The sequence below is a fragment of the Cupressus sempervirens genome, chromosome 11 (assembly GCF_028749045.1).
Source record: "Cupressus sempervirens isolate cs-2001-9-10 chromosome 11, ASM2874904v1, whole genome shotgun sequence".
Lineage (NCBI taxonomy): Eukaryota > Viridiplantae > Streptophyta > Pinopsida > Cupressales > Cupressaceae > Cupressus > Cupressus sempervirens.
Genome location: NC_143128.1, coordinates 860940140 through 860958350, shown reverse-complemented (window position 1 = coordinate 860958350; position 18211 = coordinate 860940140). Strand labels below are relative to the sequence as shown.

General features: G+C 35.1%; 1 protein-coding gene across 3 annotated transcripts in view; it reads right to left on the bottom strand.

Moving 5' to 3' along the window:
• Positions 1-649: 649 nt before the first annotated feature.
• Positions 650-18211, bottom strand: part of LOC149532241 (ARM repeat superfamily protein) — a 179950-nt gene continuing 162388 nt past the window's right edge. For 2 of the 3 annotated variants that reach the window (XM_089810308.1, XM_089810309.1), the window contains exons 34-39: positions 5556-5771; positions 4610-5287; positions 4073-4482; positions 3182-3437; positions 2674-2844; positions 2147-2569 (exon numbers count right to left, since the gene is read on the bottom strand). In XM_089810308.1, coding sequence (XP_089666434.1) covers positions 2339-2569; positions 2674-2844; positions 3182-3437; positions 4073-4482; positions 4610-5287; positions 5556-5771 — 1962 coding nt within the window. In that variant the 3' untranslated portion in view covers positions 2147-2338. Of the gene's footprint in view, positions 2034-2146; positions 2570-2673; positions 2845-3181; positions 3438-4072; positions 4483-4609; positions 5288-5555; positions 5772-18211 lie in introns of those variants that run through there. The other variant, XR_016358832.1, reaches the window with a different exon arrangement.

Below are 18211 nucleotides of genomic sequence, written 5' to 3'. Positions count from 1 at the left end.
ATCACAAGTTATGCTTAAATGAGAAGGGCCAGCTCATTTGCAATATGCTTGGTTATTGATTTTGGTTTTTCTCTTTTGGAAAGCTTGTGCCACCAGCATGCAAGGAGAAGAAAACCCTCACGCTTGGGCAATGGACAAAAGCTCATTGTTTGTTGGAGATATTGTGCAAGTGTTTCATATTCCACCCTAGACTCACTTTTTTTGTTATCCACTCTTGTTGTAGTTACTATATCTACGATTAAATTCTTGAGTGTTTTGTTGAACAGATTTAATAGAATATTATTGCTGAAAATTTATTTCTGGTAGAGATTAATTGCAATATCATTTTGATACTTCATTGTATCTGGTTATTTTATAGATTTTTGTTGGTTAATATGGGAGACATTGTATGAAACTTCTTGTTTAAAACATTTCTGAGGATTTTTGGAGAGATTTGAGACAAATATCTAGATCCTCGGGATATTACATTCTGAGGCACAAACATATTACCAGAACGACTTTAATATTTTGATTTGGGCAAAAAAGAAGAGCCAAAAAATCTTGTGCAACATGTATGCAAATTTTGATCATGCATAACTTTCATTATAATTACCAAAATTTTGCAAACTTTTTATCAACATATCATACTTCCAGAAATCTCAAAGCTATATGCGATTTAAGCTTTAGATAGCCCATTTCATCAAAAATTATAAACAATCAACGTGCATTATATAAGTCAACATAAAAATCCAGTCTTATCAGTATTTTAATTTCTGTGGCATATCTTTATAGGAGAGGTTATTCTTTGGCGGCATTCATTTTGAGAGGCTCATTTTGCTCATAATTAGATCATGTCAAAAAAGTTGCACAATCAAATACACATTGTGGGAGCAACCAACTTGGACGTGAATTGTGTCCTCGTACATCAGATCATCACCTGCAACTTCTGTTTGCAATTGCATATTTCTATTTATTGTTATTTCTGAATCTAGAGTTCATATCCCCATGGTTTCTAATGACTTTATGCACTAGGATATTGATATTATTGTTCCAGATCTGTCACATCAGATTGCATTTGTCCCAAACATATCATCATTCTTTATAGAGTTCCACATTGTAGATCTAGAAGACAATGGAGGGCATTCCCTATCTAGGTAATGACAATCACATCAGAACTTTTGTCCTTCTATCTTAGACCTTGGCCTTATGTTGCCTACATCAACTTCCATGGTAACAAATTTTACAGATATACACAAGTTCAGAAATCTCAATCATTATCCATTTCGACATCCTCATTAGTACCAGATTCTCATCAGTTCAACTGTCACCATGCATCCATGCTTCTTGTACTCGAACCTTATAGGTACTTGTTTCTTTCTATTAAGTCATGGATTATTAATGGGCTGAGACATTTGATAATCATTATTGCCATTGTCTAGTCATCTTCCACAATTTGGTGACGATGTTTTTTCTCAAGAGGAGAAACATTATCCAACATTTTGGATCATCTTCAACGTTCAGTGTCGAGCATCTATGATTGTGGGATTGAGGGCACTGGAGATCCACCACTGAAGATTTAGTTAATATTAGTTGATTTCATTTTTCTTTATTAACTTTCAGACCACTAGTTTAGGTTTCTGGTAATTGTTGATTTTGCAAACAAAGTCTTCTGGATTTCATTTGACAAGCCCCAAGTCTCTGAGTAAAGTACTCATTGTTGTCTTGATGTGTGCATCTAATGTTGACCACATACTTTACCTTCTAAAACAAAGACAAGTATGAGCAAAATGAATTGCACGCTGCCTCCTTTTCTAACCATACTCTAAACGATTCCCTCACTACACCTGGGCCCTGTCACAGTCCAAATTGCATCCGGGTGTCTAGTGTCAGACATAGGCATTATCAATCATCCGGGTGTCTAGTGTCAGACATAGGCATCTAATGTTGACCACATACTTCACCTTCTAAAACAAAGACAAGTATGAGCAAAATGAATTGCACGCTGCCTCCTTTTCTAACCATACTCTAAATGATTCCCTCACTACACCTGGGCCCTGTCACAGTCCAAATTGCATCCGGGTGTCTAGTGTCAGACATAGGCATTATCAATCAAACCCAAGTTACGTGTAGGAATCAATCTGCAGTTCTCACAGTATTTAAAAGATGGTTTTTGAAACATAAATAATGATAGATCTGGATTATGGAAAATTCTACATTACCATTATTGATATATCCCAAAAATGTCAGAGAGTATAGGATGGACTTCTTATAGCCCTCCAGGACTTCTCTCTCTTTGGCTTTGGCGAAAAGATTACAAAAAAATTTCTGTACACTTCTAACTTCTGTTGCAAGAAGCATATCAAAGATATTGAGAAAGGCTTTCCCCGCTTAAGTCTTCCATGGATTTCAGTATTTCCTGTGCCTTTGCAACAACATGGAGTTCTGAATCTTCAAGAAGCTCCCCAAGGAATGGAATGGTCTCAGGAAGCAGTACAAGATACTCTTCCTTAAGGCTATCCAGTAGGTATTTCACAATTCTCAAACCCAAAATCCGTGCACGTACCCTTTTGCTACGTGTTTGCATGAGGACCTGAGGTATACATTTCAGAAACTGTTGTAAGTTGAAAATTGAAATTTAATGACAAAATAAGAGGCAACCAAATTTTTTCAATACAGAATTAAACTTTTGCATACCTCATGATTAAGTGGCTTCCACAGTAGATCTGTTCCTGCTGTCAAAGCCATTTGACCAATGCAGGAAACCAAAAGATCATCAACCTCCTGAATATTTGGGATATCTTCCAATTCATCAACTAATTTGGGTGGTTCTACTACAAGCTGCGAAATAATTGGTTTGAGAAGAACCTGCATGAAATGTGAAGCGTTATAAAATATAATTAATGATTTTATTTATATCAAGAATGTTTGAAAACTAACGTATGGTAAGCACAGTCGATTTATAGCAATAAATAGCAAGCAAACAAAGTCTTCTTATTCCTGAAAGGGTGAATATAAATATTAAGTGAAGACTTAAAGTTACAATCAACTATAAATTAGCTTAAATAAAATGTCTTTGGCAGCATAGTCAAAACATCACTGCTTGATCAACTATACTAAACCCAAGAATCCCCTCTGCTTCCTACAAACGGAAAGACACACACAATGGATTCTATTATAATATCAATGGGCATTAGGGACTTACCTGAAACTTTGAAGAATCAAGAAAGCCTACAGTGTCATAAAGAAAACACTTGAATAATGATGAAATAATCAACATTCGAAGATGCCATTCAGCCATCATGAGCTCTTGCTTTGATCCACTGCCTTCAGCCATTTCAATAGGTTTGCTCTTCTTCTTTTTATGCTGTGTATGACCATTAAGTCCTTGATACTGACTACCACTTAAATGGTGTACACAACCGTCCATCAAATATTGAAAGTAGGGAACAAATACAGACCTGCAGACCATTGAGATAGTCAAATTTTAGCATTTCCTGTACCTATTCAAATTCAAAAAATACAAACCAAATCAAATTAATGTTAATTATGACTCCTTATTGACTTTTAGCAACACAAGCCGAGGTAAGAATATTGTCTGGAAGATTTGCTTTGCCCTCTCGTCTGAAAATTTATCTAGACAACAGTAATTTCATTATGGAAGATGACACAAAAAGGTATATATTTCCCATTCATCTAATTTGCTTACTGCCACACTAACATGTACACCAATTCGCCTATCCATACTATGAACACAATGCAACAGGAACTCATAACATGGGACACCAGATGAAAAGTGAAAATGGCATTTAACCTGGATTTTCGTATTAGATGCTAAATGAGAATCAACAGTGGTTACCAGTGTCCAAGTAAAATAGAAAGGAGAATGGAAAACATTATTCACATTTCTTGTTGATTCAGAAAGAGCAGTCCTAACCCAGTTTTAACAATTCTAGACTGAAAGGACAAGACTTTAAACTTGTTCAAACTGTTCAACCCTGAAACAGCCATTTTATAGAGGGTGCAAAAATAAGAAATCTCAGCTATTAAAACAAGTATAAGCAAAACTAAGATAGAAACAAGATATTTAATGTACCTAAGCTTCCCAATTAAACTGTTGACTAAAGTATAAAATGCAATCTTGCGCTGAAGATTACTGCCTGTAGATGACCCATTAGTGTCCACATCAGATTCTGCCCACTCTAGGGTCCGAATAAATAGAGGCTTAAACGTTGCTTCACTCAATTTTAATGTCAAAGACACAAGTGCATTAATTACACTTGTCTCTACTTTAGCAACATCTTTGATTGATTGTGGATGGTGACGACGAAGGTCTAAAGCCACCAGACATGACTTAAATATCTTTGTATGATAATTTGCAACAGATTGCCGATCCATTTTATTTGCAGCAACAGCTAGCATTTCAAAAATAGCCGAAACAGAAGCCTCACTAGTGTCAGCTGCTTTTTCATACACTCGAAGCATTGGCTCAAGCAAAAGACGAATCTGCACAAAATGATAACATTAGTGCAGAAATAGGATTGCATAAATACCAATAAGATGCTTTAAACCTTGTCTGAAAGCTTCCAATGCTGACAGGTCTAACTGCAAAATTACATTTAGCGTTCCTTACCGAAATCTTCTCAGCCATAAGGGTCCGGATAGAAGCTGCCTTTGTACCCACTATCAAATCTGAATGATGGGTAAATTGCAAAACTAAAAGACCAACAATATCTCCCAGGTATGGATTCAAGAAACCACCCATCTTGTTCACTATAGCATCCAGAACACTGAGAACAGAGATCAAAAAGGTGACCGTCACTTCTGAATTACCTTTAGTATCTGTAATGTTAGGCACTGTTACTTCTTTATTTGAAGACAAGCAGAACTGTGGTGTCTTCTGAAGAATATATAAAATAATGTGAGGGAGTTGTACTAATGACTGTGGCCCAAGTTCAGAAACAAGAGAAGCAATGCAAGACAGACAACCCGAGGAAAGAGCAATATCATCTTCTTTTAAATTGTCAACAACAGATCTAAGACATGTGGTAAAGGCTATAGGAAAATTCCCTGCAAATCTCTTTGTCAGGACGTCCAATGTAGCAACTGCTGAAATTTTTGTAGCTACAGGTGAATCTTCTTGAGATCTGTTAAGAAACCCAACAATTTGTAAGATCATTTCCTCACATGCTTGACTGCTTTGACCTAGGGACTGCAATGGAGCATTTGACAAGTTACGCATCTTTTTCTTTTTTTGTTGTGGTTCAGAGATAGAGTTATCTTTCAAGTTTAGAAAGAGTAACTTAAGTGCCTGGATTCCAAGAAGATGGAAAACGAAGTCAATGAAAATATCCAAAGAAATATAACTGTCTAAACAAATGACCCCATCATCCACTATTATATTTTAACAACTACAGAAAACATCAACCAATAACTTGTCACAGACATTCACTTCTGAAATTTTCAACAACGATCTAATAATACTAAGTCAATGAAAATATGAGAAGTAATACAACTGTCTATACTCATAACCCTAACATTCACTAGTATTTCTAACTGTAGAAAACATTAACCAATACCTTCTCGCAGACATTTGCATCCGAGTTTTTCAACAATGACGTGATACCCTTGGAGTACGCTGCTGGAGCCATGACTTTTGTGATAACATTCAATAGAGTAAATGCAGCTTCTTTTGCATCATTCTTAAAGCCAGAAGGGACAATCAATTTTTTACCCTTTTGTTCAAGAATCTGCAACTGTAAGACAACTTGTTCCATAAGGGCGCCAAGTTCTTCCTGCAGATACAAAAGGTAATTATAAAAGTATTGAAATTAGCATCCACAACAGTGAAAAATTCTAAAATATTTGTGTCTAAGGCACTATAGCCAGTTTATAAATACATTTGTGGAGAGTGGTAACTTCAAGCCCAGGTTTGAGATTTACATTATTTATTTGGGTAATTTAACAGCTAATAACATAAAGTCAGATAACGTATGCATGTTACATTCTGTATCTCTTACTAACTCAAAGATCAACATATACAGCCGTTATCTAAAGGAAATGGTTAAAAGTCCTCCAAAACTAGTATCTTTTTCTATTTATACAGTTTGACAAAGTCAATAAACAGTGAGAAACTAACTCCAATGTCTTCCCCTGAGAAGCTTTAATTGATCTTCGAAAAATTAAATCCTATAATGATTTTCAGTAGAACTTGATTTAATTTATCTTATCCTTGTTTTGAAATTTTTCAATAATATGACATCCTTTGTAGACTTATCTTTGTTTTCTTTATTGCACCGACTTTCTCAATGCCAATTAGATATGTCTCGTCCTTCAATCATTGTTGCCTATTCTTATTTATCATCTACAAAATAGTTTCTTCATTGAAGGATATCATTGTAACTTGCTCATGTACAATTTCAAGTTGACGTCAGCTAAAGTGCAGCTTGTCCAGTGTGTCTCAAGTGAGGATATTCTGCATTGGCAATAAAAATTAAATAATTTGACCAGCTCCTCAACAGATTTACAGTTGAATTCTATGTTGGTGAAGTTACTGCTAGTAAATTGGAGAATTCCCCCATTATTACTCTAAAAGAATGCAAGTTCCTTAGTTATCTTGATCAATACCATTTCTTGGAATCATTTTCCATTAAGCCAAAAGCTTCAACTATCAATACCCGATACAAATGTCAGGTCACACTGACCCATGGGAGGTGGTTAAGCCATGTAATGAGTCCCCAAGGAGGTGCTGACCACCAAGTCAACAATCTCCCCCTGAGCACCAAATGAAGGGAGGCTCAAACCCATGACCCAAGGCTCTGATATCAATTGTTGGAATCATTTGTCATTGCACCAAAAGCTCAAACTATCCATACCCAATACAAACACCAGATTTAACTTGACCCACACGGCAGTTAAGCCATGTTAGAGTCCCCAAGGAGGTGCTCATCACCAAGTCAAACCCATTAATCTTCTCAATGAATTTCTCATTTTGACTCAAGATATACAATTTTTTAAAGCAACGGAAGAACATATGGAAGTTGAAATTAATACCTTGATATATAGCACTTAAATACTGTCAAAAATAAAATTATATCTCTTATAATTGATGCAGACCAATATAAGTGATTGACAACCTCTAAAACCATAAGCCTATTAGGCATCCACACAATGTGTGCCTTGGCATATCATTGTGGGTCCTTTGACATTCAAACATTGTTATCCCTCAATAAGTTGTGTACTTCATCATCTCAAAACCCTCGTGAATTTTAAGACTTTATCAGAAGCATTATCAGGATTAAGCAAAGTTGCCCCTAGTTGCCTACCCTCTTTGGTATCTACACTGACGAGCTTGAGAGGTACCTTCAGGACCACACTCTTCGCATGGATGGTTGCCTTTTTCATCGGGTTATGATCTCTATCTTGTTCTTCTTAGATGACGATGTTCTTTCTGCGTCTTCTTCGAAGGGTTTACAGCGACAACTTGAAAGTCTTGCATCCTTTTGTGATAATTTGGGTAAGACCAAGGTAATGGTCGGTCAATGCTCTTAGGACTTTTCACCTCCATTTCGGCTTCAAGGGTTTGGAGATGAGGACCTCATCCTCTTATACATATACAGGGGTCAAGTTTTTTTGGCCAAACTATACCATGAGACCCACCCTTTAGCCACGAATCAATAAGGGGTATGGTCCATTGGCCCTCCTCAAGAGACAATGTTTCCGACACCATTTCCAAGACACTTTGTCTAAGATGACACGACACTTATGGAAACACTAATTAGATCTACTGTCCTATCATGCAAGTGTATGGTGTCCTTTACTGGAGTCTAATTGGACTTTTGCCAAGTGGATTTAGATTATCTTCCTTTGATGTATTATTCAGTGCAAGCAATCCAGTCTACACAACATTATTTTTGTAGATTTTGGGGCTCGTCTCTTCAAGCTTGAGGCCATCTTTGATCTAGTTTGGTACATTCACAATCTTCAATGCTTTGTTGACTTGTTGGAGGGTCATCACAAATATTCATTCCTGTCCCATTGCTCAGAATTTATTGCTGCTTCAGCTCTCCCTTCTTGACGAGATCGCGGTTGATTTGGTGAGGCCTCTACCATTCTTGGCTCTATTAGGGATGATATGGATCGCCTCTAACATTGACATTCCACATCACCTTATTAGCTTATTACATCCTTCACATGGATTCAATCAGGGCCCGATGCTAAGCAATTGTTTGGTGCAACCCATTTTTCTAGATTTTTGAAGTTTAGGATGAAGTTTAGGATATATCCTCCCTAGCTAAGAGGAAGTGTTGATGTTTGGTAGCTTTAGTCAAATAAACCTATGAGACTAAACTATTGAAGAGAATTTAATATAATAATGATTCATGAAAATTGTGTCTATATACTGCTTGTTTAGTATGTGTTTCTCAAAGGTTGTAATCTTTCTCTTATATATATTGTGATTGAGACATGGAGAGACATGTCCCATGAAGGGACATGTCTATTTGTTATTACATAATTAATATAATGGTATGTGTTTCTCAAAGGTTGCAATCTTTCTCTTATATATATAAGAGAAAGATTGCAACCTTTGAGAAACACATACTAAACAAGCAGTGCTCTTACATTTGCAATGATCCTCAAAACTCAACACAATGAAATGTTATAAACTTCTTTTTTTATCCGTAAGAGGCTGAAGCCAAGATTAATTATTATTCTTATTTATTTATCTCGAGTAGATTCAAACTCAAGACCTCACAATTTACCATTATGTTGTAGGCTCTTGCCTAATGAAATGTTATAAACTTGTGCATTAAGGTTCTATGATATTTAAATGGCGTGCTTTACCCATATTTTCAGATGAATGTCATGTACATTCGAAGATTTACCTATATATTTTAAAAATTCCCAATATTTAATATGGCCGTCCCCTTTTCCATCCCCTCACTGTCCCCAACTTTGGGCCAGAAAATTGTCGTCTCGGAAACTCTCTCCCCCATCCCAAAAACTCAAGGTAAGACTGGTAAAATCCAATATATGATAGTTCATTTCTTATCGACATTGACAAAATGAGGCCTCCTACATTACTGCCTAGGTGCAGAATTTTGGCAACTTGCATTAGATATAATACTGTGTTACACATAAGATTGAAATAATTTTGGCTCTTGCCTAATGAAATGTTATAAACCTGTATATTAAGGTTCTATGATATAAAAAATGGCATGCTTTACCCATATTTTCAGATGAATGTCATGTATATTTGCAGATCTACCTATATATTTTAAAATTTCCCTATATTTTATATGGCCGTCCCCTTTTCCATCCCCTCGTTGTCCCCAACTTTGGGCAAAAAAATTGTCATCACAGAAACTCTCCCCCCCATCCCAAAAACTCAAGGTAACACTGGTAAAATCCAATATATGATAGTCCATTCCTTATCAACATTGACAAAATGAGGCCTCCTATATTACTGCCTATGTGAAGAATTTTGGCAACTTGCATTAGATATAATACTGTGTTGCACATAAGGTTGAAATAATTTTAGAACAAAGTATTTATTGTTTACATAAATAATGTTATAGAGGCACATTGATCATGTCTAGAAAGCAACTTGCAATGTATATTAGAACCATAAATGATATACTTGTGGGAAAACTTGATTCACGAGATGCCACAAAGCAGAAACCCCAAGGAAACTTGCTAGAAAACTTGCAGGCTGATTCTCACCAAGTTACCAACACTCCCAAATCAATGTTAAAACTTGCCCACAATCACATAACACAAATCATTTTCACAATTCTTCTTTTAGCTCTCTCTTCAACATATTGAAGAAACCCTCATGAACTCACGAGTCTAAAGGCTCCTGTTGTCTTTCACGCCTTAGTTTATCAAAGGCACGGTGACATGAGACTAGACTTTGCTAGGGCATCTGCATTAGACCCCCACAAGAGAAATGGCCAATTGCCAATTGACCCCTACCTTGGTTTTAATATGCAAAAACTTTAAGTCGGGTTCCATCGATCTTTCCCAAATGAAACTTGTAAAATATTAATAATAAAATGTGTAATCTACAATCATATGACACAATAATGTGCATTGAGCTCTTTTTTTTATCTATAAAATAAGGAAAATTTACTTATTATTTCTGTACAGTTAATTCCGAGTCACAAATTTGAGTCAAATTTTAGGCCTGCCAATGTTTTGACAAGTCTGAGTTTCTGAGTTGCAACCACCAACATAACTTGCCGATTCAATATTAAATAATAATAAGCAGAATTAGAGTGTATGTCAATCCATTTTCTTAGAATCCTTTCTTCCAACAACTTTGTCATACCATTTTTGTATCACAAAGAAAGTATAACAAAACATTTCTTAAAGAGCTCAAAATGACTAATTCTAATCCAAAATCTATGCCCATTGAACTTGGTATATAACTGCCACACTTTAGCACTAATAGATCCCTATTTTTTGTCAATTCAATTTGTCTATCATTGCTCAATTGGACTTGAAGATTTCAAGTAAACTCTCCCTGCTGCAAGACAGAATCTTTGATGTGATAGAGGAACACTTGACTTCGGCATTCTATCTCAGGGGCATGGCGTTTTAATGCTACTGGAGCATACCAACTATGATTTGATTGGGACAGTTGCTTTTTATAAAATCTTCAACATGATTTTTTTCTGTTTCATTGACGAGTAATTTCTATGCATCACAAGCTACAATATGCAGTTACTTTATCCTCCTCAATGAATAAAGTGAGTCAGAATTTCCTACAGGTTATGATGCAAAATGGATCTGTGGGATATCAATCTACGTTTCTACCAAACATCACCTCCTATGTCACGTTTTGTGATTATTAAACTGTGGTAAAGTTCGTGGAAAAGTACCCTTTATCATGTCAACAGAAAGCATATTGAATTTCATCAACATTACATCCATGAGTTGGTCAATACTTAAGACATTTGTCTTTATTGTTGTGCTATGAAAGTGCAGATTCTTTAGATAAAGACAATGTGAAGTTATATATCAGACTTGCAGACTGTAATTTTATTTTCAGAATCTTACTGATTCAATATTGGTATGTTGCAGATTTAATAGAATGCATGTGCAATACTTCAGAAATTATAGACTGCTTCTAATCTCTGAACTGAAGAAGATCTTGTTTGATATTAATTGATTTCAATATCAACAAGAATGAGTTCCTTGAATATATATAACATATGAATAGGTACATTGGCCAATGGGCATGTCTCTAATTAGAGACATGACCGTTCATCAAGGTATCTAATCATGTGTTGGTTAGCATATAACAAATGCTAACGGTGATCGATATGTATAATCACCAACTCAATAAGTGCATTGTCCGCACGTGAAACTTGAAGATTGATAATGCAAATTCAGTATCGGCCTTTACACAAACAGATCGATAATCATCCAAGAATCAGCATTAGCAATCATGTCGATAATGACATCAAATCTAAGAGAACTCGTATCAAATGAAATATATAGCTGCCTCGGACATATTCAGATTTCAATATCATCGATCATATGAATGAACAGATATAGATTTCCAAAGTATATTTCTGAACAAAGCTATATGATTTAACACTCCCTCTTAGCTAGGGAAGAAAATATATATTTCACTAAGTTCAAGGATGATATCACCTATCTCGTACTAACAAAAGATATAATATGCTTAAGAACATCAAGTAACATGATTTTCTTCTTATATGTATATCTAAGTTATGGTATGTGCAATGACATCAGGTCTCATGATTTCTTACCATAACAAATCATGGTACATCCATAGATATTACATCTCATAATATCTACCATGATAAAGGAGCATGATGATCTTCAACTGATATCAAGTCTCATGATATCTATCAATATGTCCAATTAACTATCATGACATGTCCATGAATATCAAGTCTCATGATATCCATCATGATAGTAATCTAATCATTATAAAATCGTCACCTTATAATGTTAGAGTCAACAATTTATTATTAAAAGATCGTCATCTTTCAATAATATAAATAGGATAGGCCCATAAGTCATAAGTCATACATATGACAAATGAGTTTACACTTTAAAAATCTTTATTTATATTAATACAAATTTAACATTTTGAGACACAATCTAAAAAACATAAATTTCAGCCGTACCACATTTCTTTCTAAAACAATCAACTGAGGCTTGGTGAAAATGTCAATTGCTTGATCACTCCTATTAATATATTCCAACTGAATAGCTCTTCTTTCCACCATGTCTCTTACATAGTGGTAAGGGATTTCTATATGCTTTGATCTATCATGAAATACTGGATTCACGGATAACTTGATGCAACTTTGGTTATCACAATGAATAATGGTAGGTTTCAGAGGCTCACCAAATAAACTCACAAGCAGTTTTCGAAGCCACATTTCTTCTCTTGCTCCCATCATTGCTGCAATATATCCTGCCTCAGTTGAACTCTAAGCGACTAAAGATTGCTTCCTACAAATCCATGAGATCATGGCTGATCCTAAACTGAAACAACATCCTAATGTGCTTTTTTGGTCTTTCATACTTCCGGCCCAATTAGAATTAGTATATCCGTACAACTCTAAACTGGTATTCTCATATTTAAGTTCATACCCAATGGTGCCCTGAAGATATCTCAATATATGCTTCAAAGCAACAAGATGTACTTCTCAAGGTTCACACATGAACTGGCTCAATGTATTCATAGCATAGGAGATATTTGGTCGAGTATTCACAAGGTACATTAGAGACCCAATTCTCTATCTATATAAAGTGAGATCTATAAGTCTGGATTCTGCAGTTTCTTCCTTTAGTTTGTGCAAGTTGATTTCCATAGGTGTTGACATAGGTCAACAATCCTATATTCCAAATCGTTTCAGAATATTGACAGTGTACTTCTTTTGATTTAGAAAGATGTTACCTGACTTTTGTTGAACTTCCAATCCAGGGAAGTAATGAAGAATCCCTAAGTCCTTCATGTCAAATTCAAAAGTCAATTCTTTCTTACACTAATTAATGAGGTGGTTTGCTTCTATAATCGGAGGATCATCAACATAAAGGATTAAAATCAACATATCACCTTTAGTTACTTTAAAATAGAGATTTGGATCAGCGTCATTCTTGGAGAATCCAAGACATAGTAGATATTTGTCAATCCTTTCATACCAGGCTCTGGGAGCCTATTTAAGTCCATATAGAGCTTTATTTAATTTACAAACATAAGAACCAGCAGCAAGAGTCACAAACCCTTCAAGTTGCTCTAAGTATACTTCTTCCTCAATAGTTCCATTTAGAAAGGCAGTTTTCACATCCATTTGATGAATTTTCCAACCTTTGGCAACTGTAATGGCTATTACAGCTCTGACTGAGGTATACCTAGCAACCGGTGCAAAAGTTTCTTCAAAGTCTATTCCTTCCTTTTGAGAGAATCCTCTAGCTACAAAGCGCGCTTTATGTTTTTCCATGTTACCATCTATAGCATACTTAACTTTGAAGAGCCATTTGGCTGAAATAACAGATTTTCCTTTAGGTCTAGGAACTATGTCCCAAACATCATTCTTTAGTATTGACTGATATTCTTCTATCATCGCATCTTTCCAAACTTGATACTTGATAGCTTCAAAAGCATTAGAAGGTTCAGAGTTTGGAATCTCACAAATGAAAACATTGTATGTTGATTTGCAAAGTCTTTTGCTTTCTCTGAATGTTCCTATAGGTGCTGCAAATTCATCTTCTTTATTATTTTTCTTGCCCAAAGTGGCCTCTTAGAATTATTGTCAAGACTCTCTTTGTGAGTCTCTAGAAGGATCTTATTTTCTTTTGAAGTCTCTTCAGGTTACTCCCACTGAATCTCAGGAGTAGGAACCTCTTCTATGGAATTGGGTGAATCATACATTTCTAGTTCATCTGAAATTTTTGCTCTCTTAAAAGCAATGTCTTCTTCAAAGATAACATCTCTGCTGACTTCAATTTATTTTTGTCCAGGTATGTAGACTATGTAACCCTTTGTTGTTCCGCTAAAACCAATAAGGATTCCTTTCCTTGCAGTATGTTCTAACTTTGACCTTTTCTCCTTAGGTACATGGATATAAACAGGACATTCAAATATTCTCATATGACTAATGTCAGGTTCCATACCTGAAAAAGCTTCTTAAGGAGTTTTGTTGTCCAGATGTGAGTAAGGACATCTATTTTCAGTATAAACTATTGTATTAGATGCTTCAGCTCGAAATGACATGTTCAAGCTTTGATCATATATCATAGCCCTAACGGCTTCTACAATAGTTCTATTTTTCCTTTCAGCAACTCCATTCTTTTGCAGATTGTAGGGAACTATAAGCTCCCTCCTAATCCCAACAAGTTTGCAGAATTCTTTAAATATTTATGAAGCGTATTCTTTCCCATTATCTGTTCTTATAACTTCAATTCTCTTTCCTGAGGAGTTTTCATTGATAGCTTTGAATTCTTTAAATTTTCTAAGAATCTCTTCAAATTCTTTGCACTTAAATAAGTATATCCATGTCTTCCTCGAAATATCATCAACAAATATCACATAGTACAAAAATCCTCCTAAGGATGGTGTTGACATGGATCCACATAGTTCAGAGTGTACTAGTTCTAAACATCTTTAGTTTTGATCAAACTATTAGGAAACAATTTTTTTGTGCTTTTCCCCAAGGCACAACCTTTACAAGATTCATTTTGAATTTGACTTAGTTTGGGCATTCCAGTTACCAACTTCCCCATAGATGTTAGGGCACAAAAGTTGACATGACCTAATCTTCAATGCCAGATTTCATTTGAATCTGAGGTCTCATAAACAAGTGCTTGATTTGTCTTAGTGCAAAGTTCATATAGCGATCCTTGTCTTACTCCTATAGTTTCAGCCTTCTTTATAGTTGAATTATTTGCCCATGCTAGTATTTTACCTTCCATGAATGCAACTCTATAGCCATCATCTTCAAGTGCTGATATACATATTACGTTCCTTTTAATACCTAGTACATATAGTACTCCAGAGAGCTGAATAGATATTCCAGATTTTAATTTGATGGTGTAGGTCCCAATTCTTTTTACGGAATGTGCAGAATCATCCCCAATTGTAACTTAATCTGTTTCTATTTGCATGCTTTCTAGATTCTCTTGATATCCAATGATGTGTCTTGAAGATCCACTATCAACTATCCAAGTGTTGGACTTGGTTGATATTTGACTAGACAAGGCTAAGTAGAAGGCACAATTCTCAGGATCTTGATCTTTGTTTGATTAGTCAGTTTTGGCAAATGATGCTTTAAGTTTTGATCGATCAGGGCAATTTAGTGCATAATGTCCATATTGATCACATTTGAAACATTGAATTTTAGACAGGTCTTTCTTCTATTTTGAAGATCCTTTTCGATGAAAGTTTCTTTTCCTTCTTTTGGAGTTCTTCTTCTTACCCTTCTTATGAGAGTTGGTATTAAGACTCTATAGGCTTTTGTTTTCCTTTAGTCATTTGTCTCGACTCTTCTTGAAAACAATCAAATCTTTATCGATCTAATTTTGGAAGTTTAGATATCGCACTTATACCCTATACAAACGGCTCCAATGAATTTGGTAGCCCTCCTAATGCTATTAGGGATAACTCTTGATTGTCAATCGCGTAACTGACTAAAGATAATTGATCTCTTAATTCAGTGATTCTCATAAAGAAGGCATTTGTTGATTCTCCTTTATTCATGCTAATATTATTCATTTGTCTCTTAAGGGCAAGTCTTATGCTAGTGTTATTTACTATTAATGAATTTTCAAAGGCTTTAAACATCCGATATGTTGTTACATGTTTTGTCACAATAAGGGCTTTAAACATCCGATATGATGTTACATGTTTTGCCACAATAGGTACTATATGATCTCAAACAGCATCCACTATTATTTTCATGGCTTTCTCGTTATTCTCAATCCATAGAGTTTTCTCTAGATCATCTTTTGGTTCTTTTCCTTTTTTACAAAGGATTCTAATTCGTTCTCTTTTAGTAGCATCATTATTCGAAGTTTCCAATATTCAAAGTTGTCAGCACTTGCAAGATGGCATTTGAATCTTACCATGTTTGACATTTTAGAAGAATAATAGGAGACTGCAACTCAAGGTGCAAATCTGATCTCTCAAACTTAATAAGATCTTTCCTTAACCTGGCTCTGATACCATGTAAAGTTTTATAGCAGACTTACAGACTGTAATTTTATTTTCAGAATCTTACTGATTCAATATTGATATGTTGCAGATTTTATAGAATGCATCTGCAATACTTCAGAAATTATAGACTGCTTCTAATCTCTGAATGGAAGAACTTGTTTGATATTAATTGATTTCAATATCAACAAGAATGAGTTCCATGAATATATATAACATATGAATAGGTACGTTGGTGAATGGGCATGTCTCTAATTAGAGACATGACCATTCATCAAGGTATCTAATCATGTGTTGGTTAGCATGTAACAAATGCTAACAGTGATAGATATGTATAATCACCAACTCAAATAAGTGCATTGCCCGCACATGGAACTTGAAGATCTATAATGCAAATTCAGAATCGGCCTTTACACAAACAGATCAATAATCATCCAAGGATTGGCATTAGCAATCATGTCAATAATGACATCAAATCTAAGAGAACTCATATCAAATGAAATATATAGATGCCTCGGACATATTCAGATTTCAATATCATCAATCATATGAATGAACAGATATAGATTTCCAAAATATATTTCTGAACGAAGCTATATGATTTAACAGACAAGATCACTAGGGAGAAATGAATTTCTCAATATTTAGAGAAAATGTTGGATAGTAGATGGTTTAGTCATCAAGGGAGGATGATGGATATTTTAGGTAAGATGAAGAATTTATGTGAACTAATTGCCATTTAAAATACTCCATACCACGGGTCTTTAATTCAGAATAAGCTGATCAGTTATTTACATTTCCAATTAAGAGACTTAATAAGTGTTTCCTTTCATCAATGATATTACTGATTGTCACATTCAAGGAGCCAAATATATATGCAAGACAAAGCCTAGAGATGATTTGGAGCATCACAAGGAATTTAGAAGTAGGGTGTACAAGCAAGGAAAAAGGCAATTCTTGAGGGCTGCTGGAATCATCAGTTTCCTTAAATTGCAGTTAAGCAATTGCAACAAAACGGTTTTGTGACCACTTGTCGTCCTTAGTTGTGGCTCTACGAGATGTCCCCTTTTTGAAATAAGACTTAATATTAAATAATAATCATAATTAAAACAAAATATTTTAAAAAAATCAAATTAAAAAATGAAAAATAATAAAACTAAAATATAACATAATTGAATTTAGCTAAGTAAAATGAATGGTCAAAAAATATGAAATTAAAAGTTGTGACTCGCTCAAACATGGGATATAAAAAGGAGAAGAGAATTTCATTTCGCAAGGCGGAAGAGAAAAGGGAAGAAGTGAGAAAAGACAGAATTAATAGAGAAGAAAAAAGGAAGTGGTTCCTTCAAAAGGCAAAAAACATGAAGGGTTGGACTCTTTGACAAGATTGTACTGATGAAAGGTTGTGACTCCCCCAACGGATAGAAATGATGAAGGCCCATGGCTCTTTCATAAGGTGGTAATGTGACCATTGCAATGGGACAGTCATGAGGAGGAGATATGAACTCTCTCTTATAGTGGAAGATGCAAAGAAATGAAGGTTTAATTTCAAAGCAAGTGAAATTAATTGGGGCATTACAGAAGGGCATTTGAGAAGGGGCCATTACGTTCCAGTAGTAGTGCTTTTGCCATCACAGCATAAGTCTCAAATACACTATCTATGATAAGTAACGATTTAATCATCTTGGACAAGGAAGTTTGATTTTTGATAGTTCATTTCATCTCAAGGCAAGAAATGCCTTTTGCACCACTAAAGACATGTGAAGGGTACATATGACTTTCCAAACCTTGTGGAAAGGCTAATACTTTTAAAACCTCCATAAGTTCATATTGAAGGCAAAATTGTCTGTAGAGCCAGATTTTTTCATGATGCTGACTTAATCGTAGCTTTTCTAGCTCTGTTGACATGTTGAGGAGCATGTTTTGACACCAGTTCCTTGTTCTATAATGTATTGATGAATGGATATAGTAGACTAAGGAGCTTCTAGCTTCCTTTTGCAGGAAATTTTCCACTTTTTCGTTGTTTCTTGAACATATATT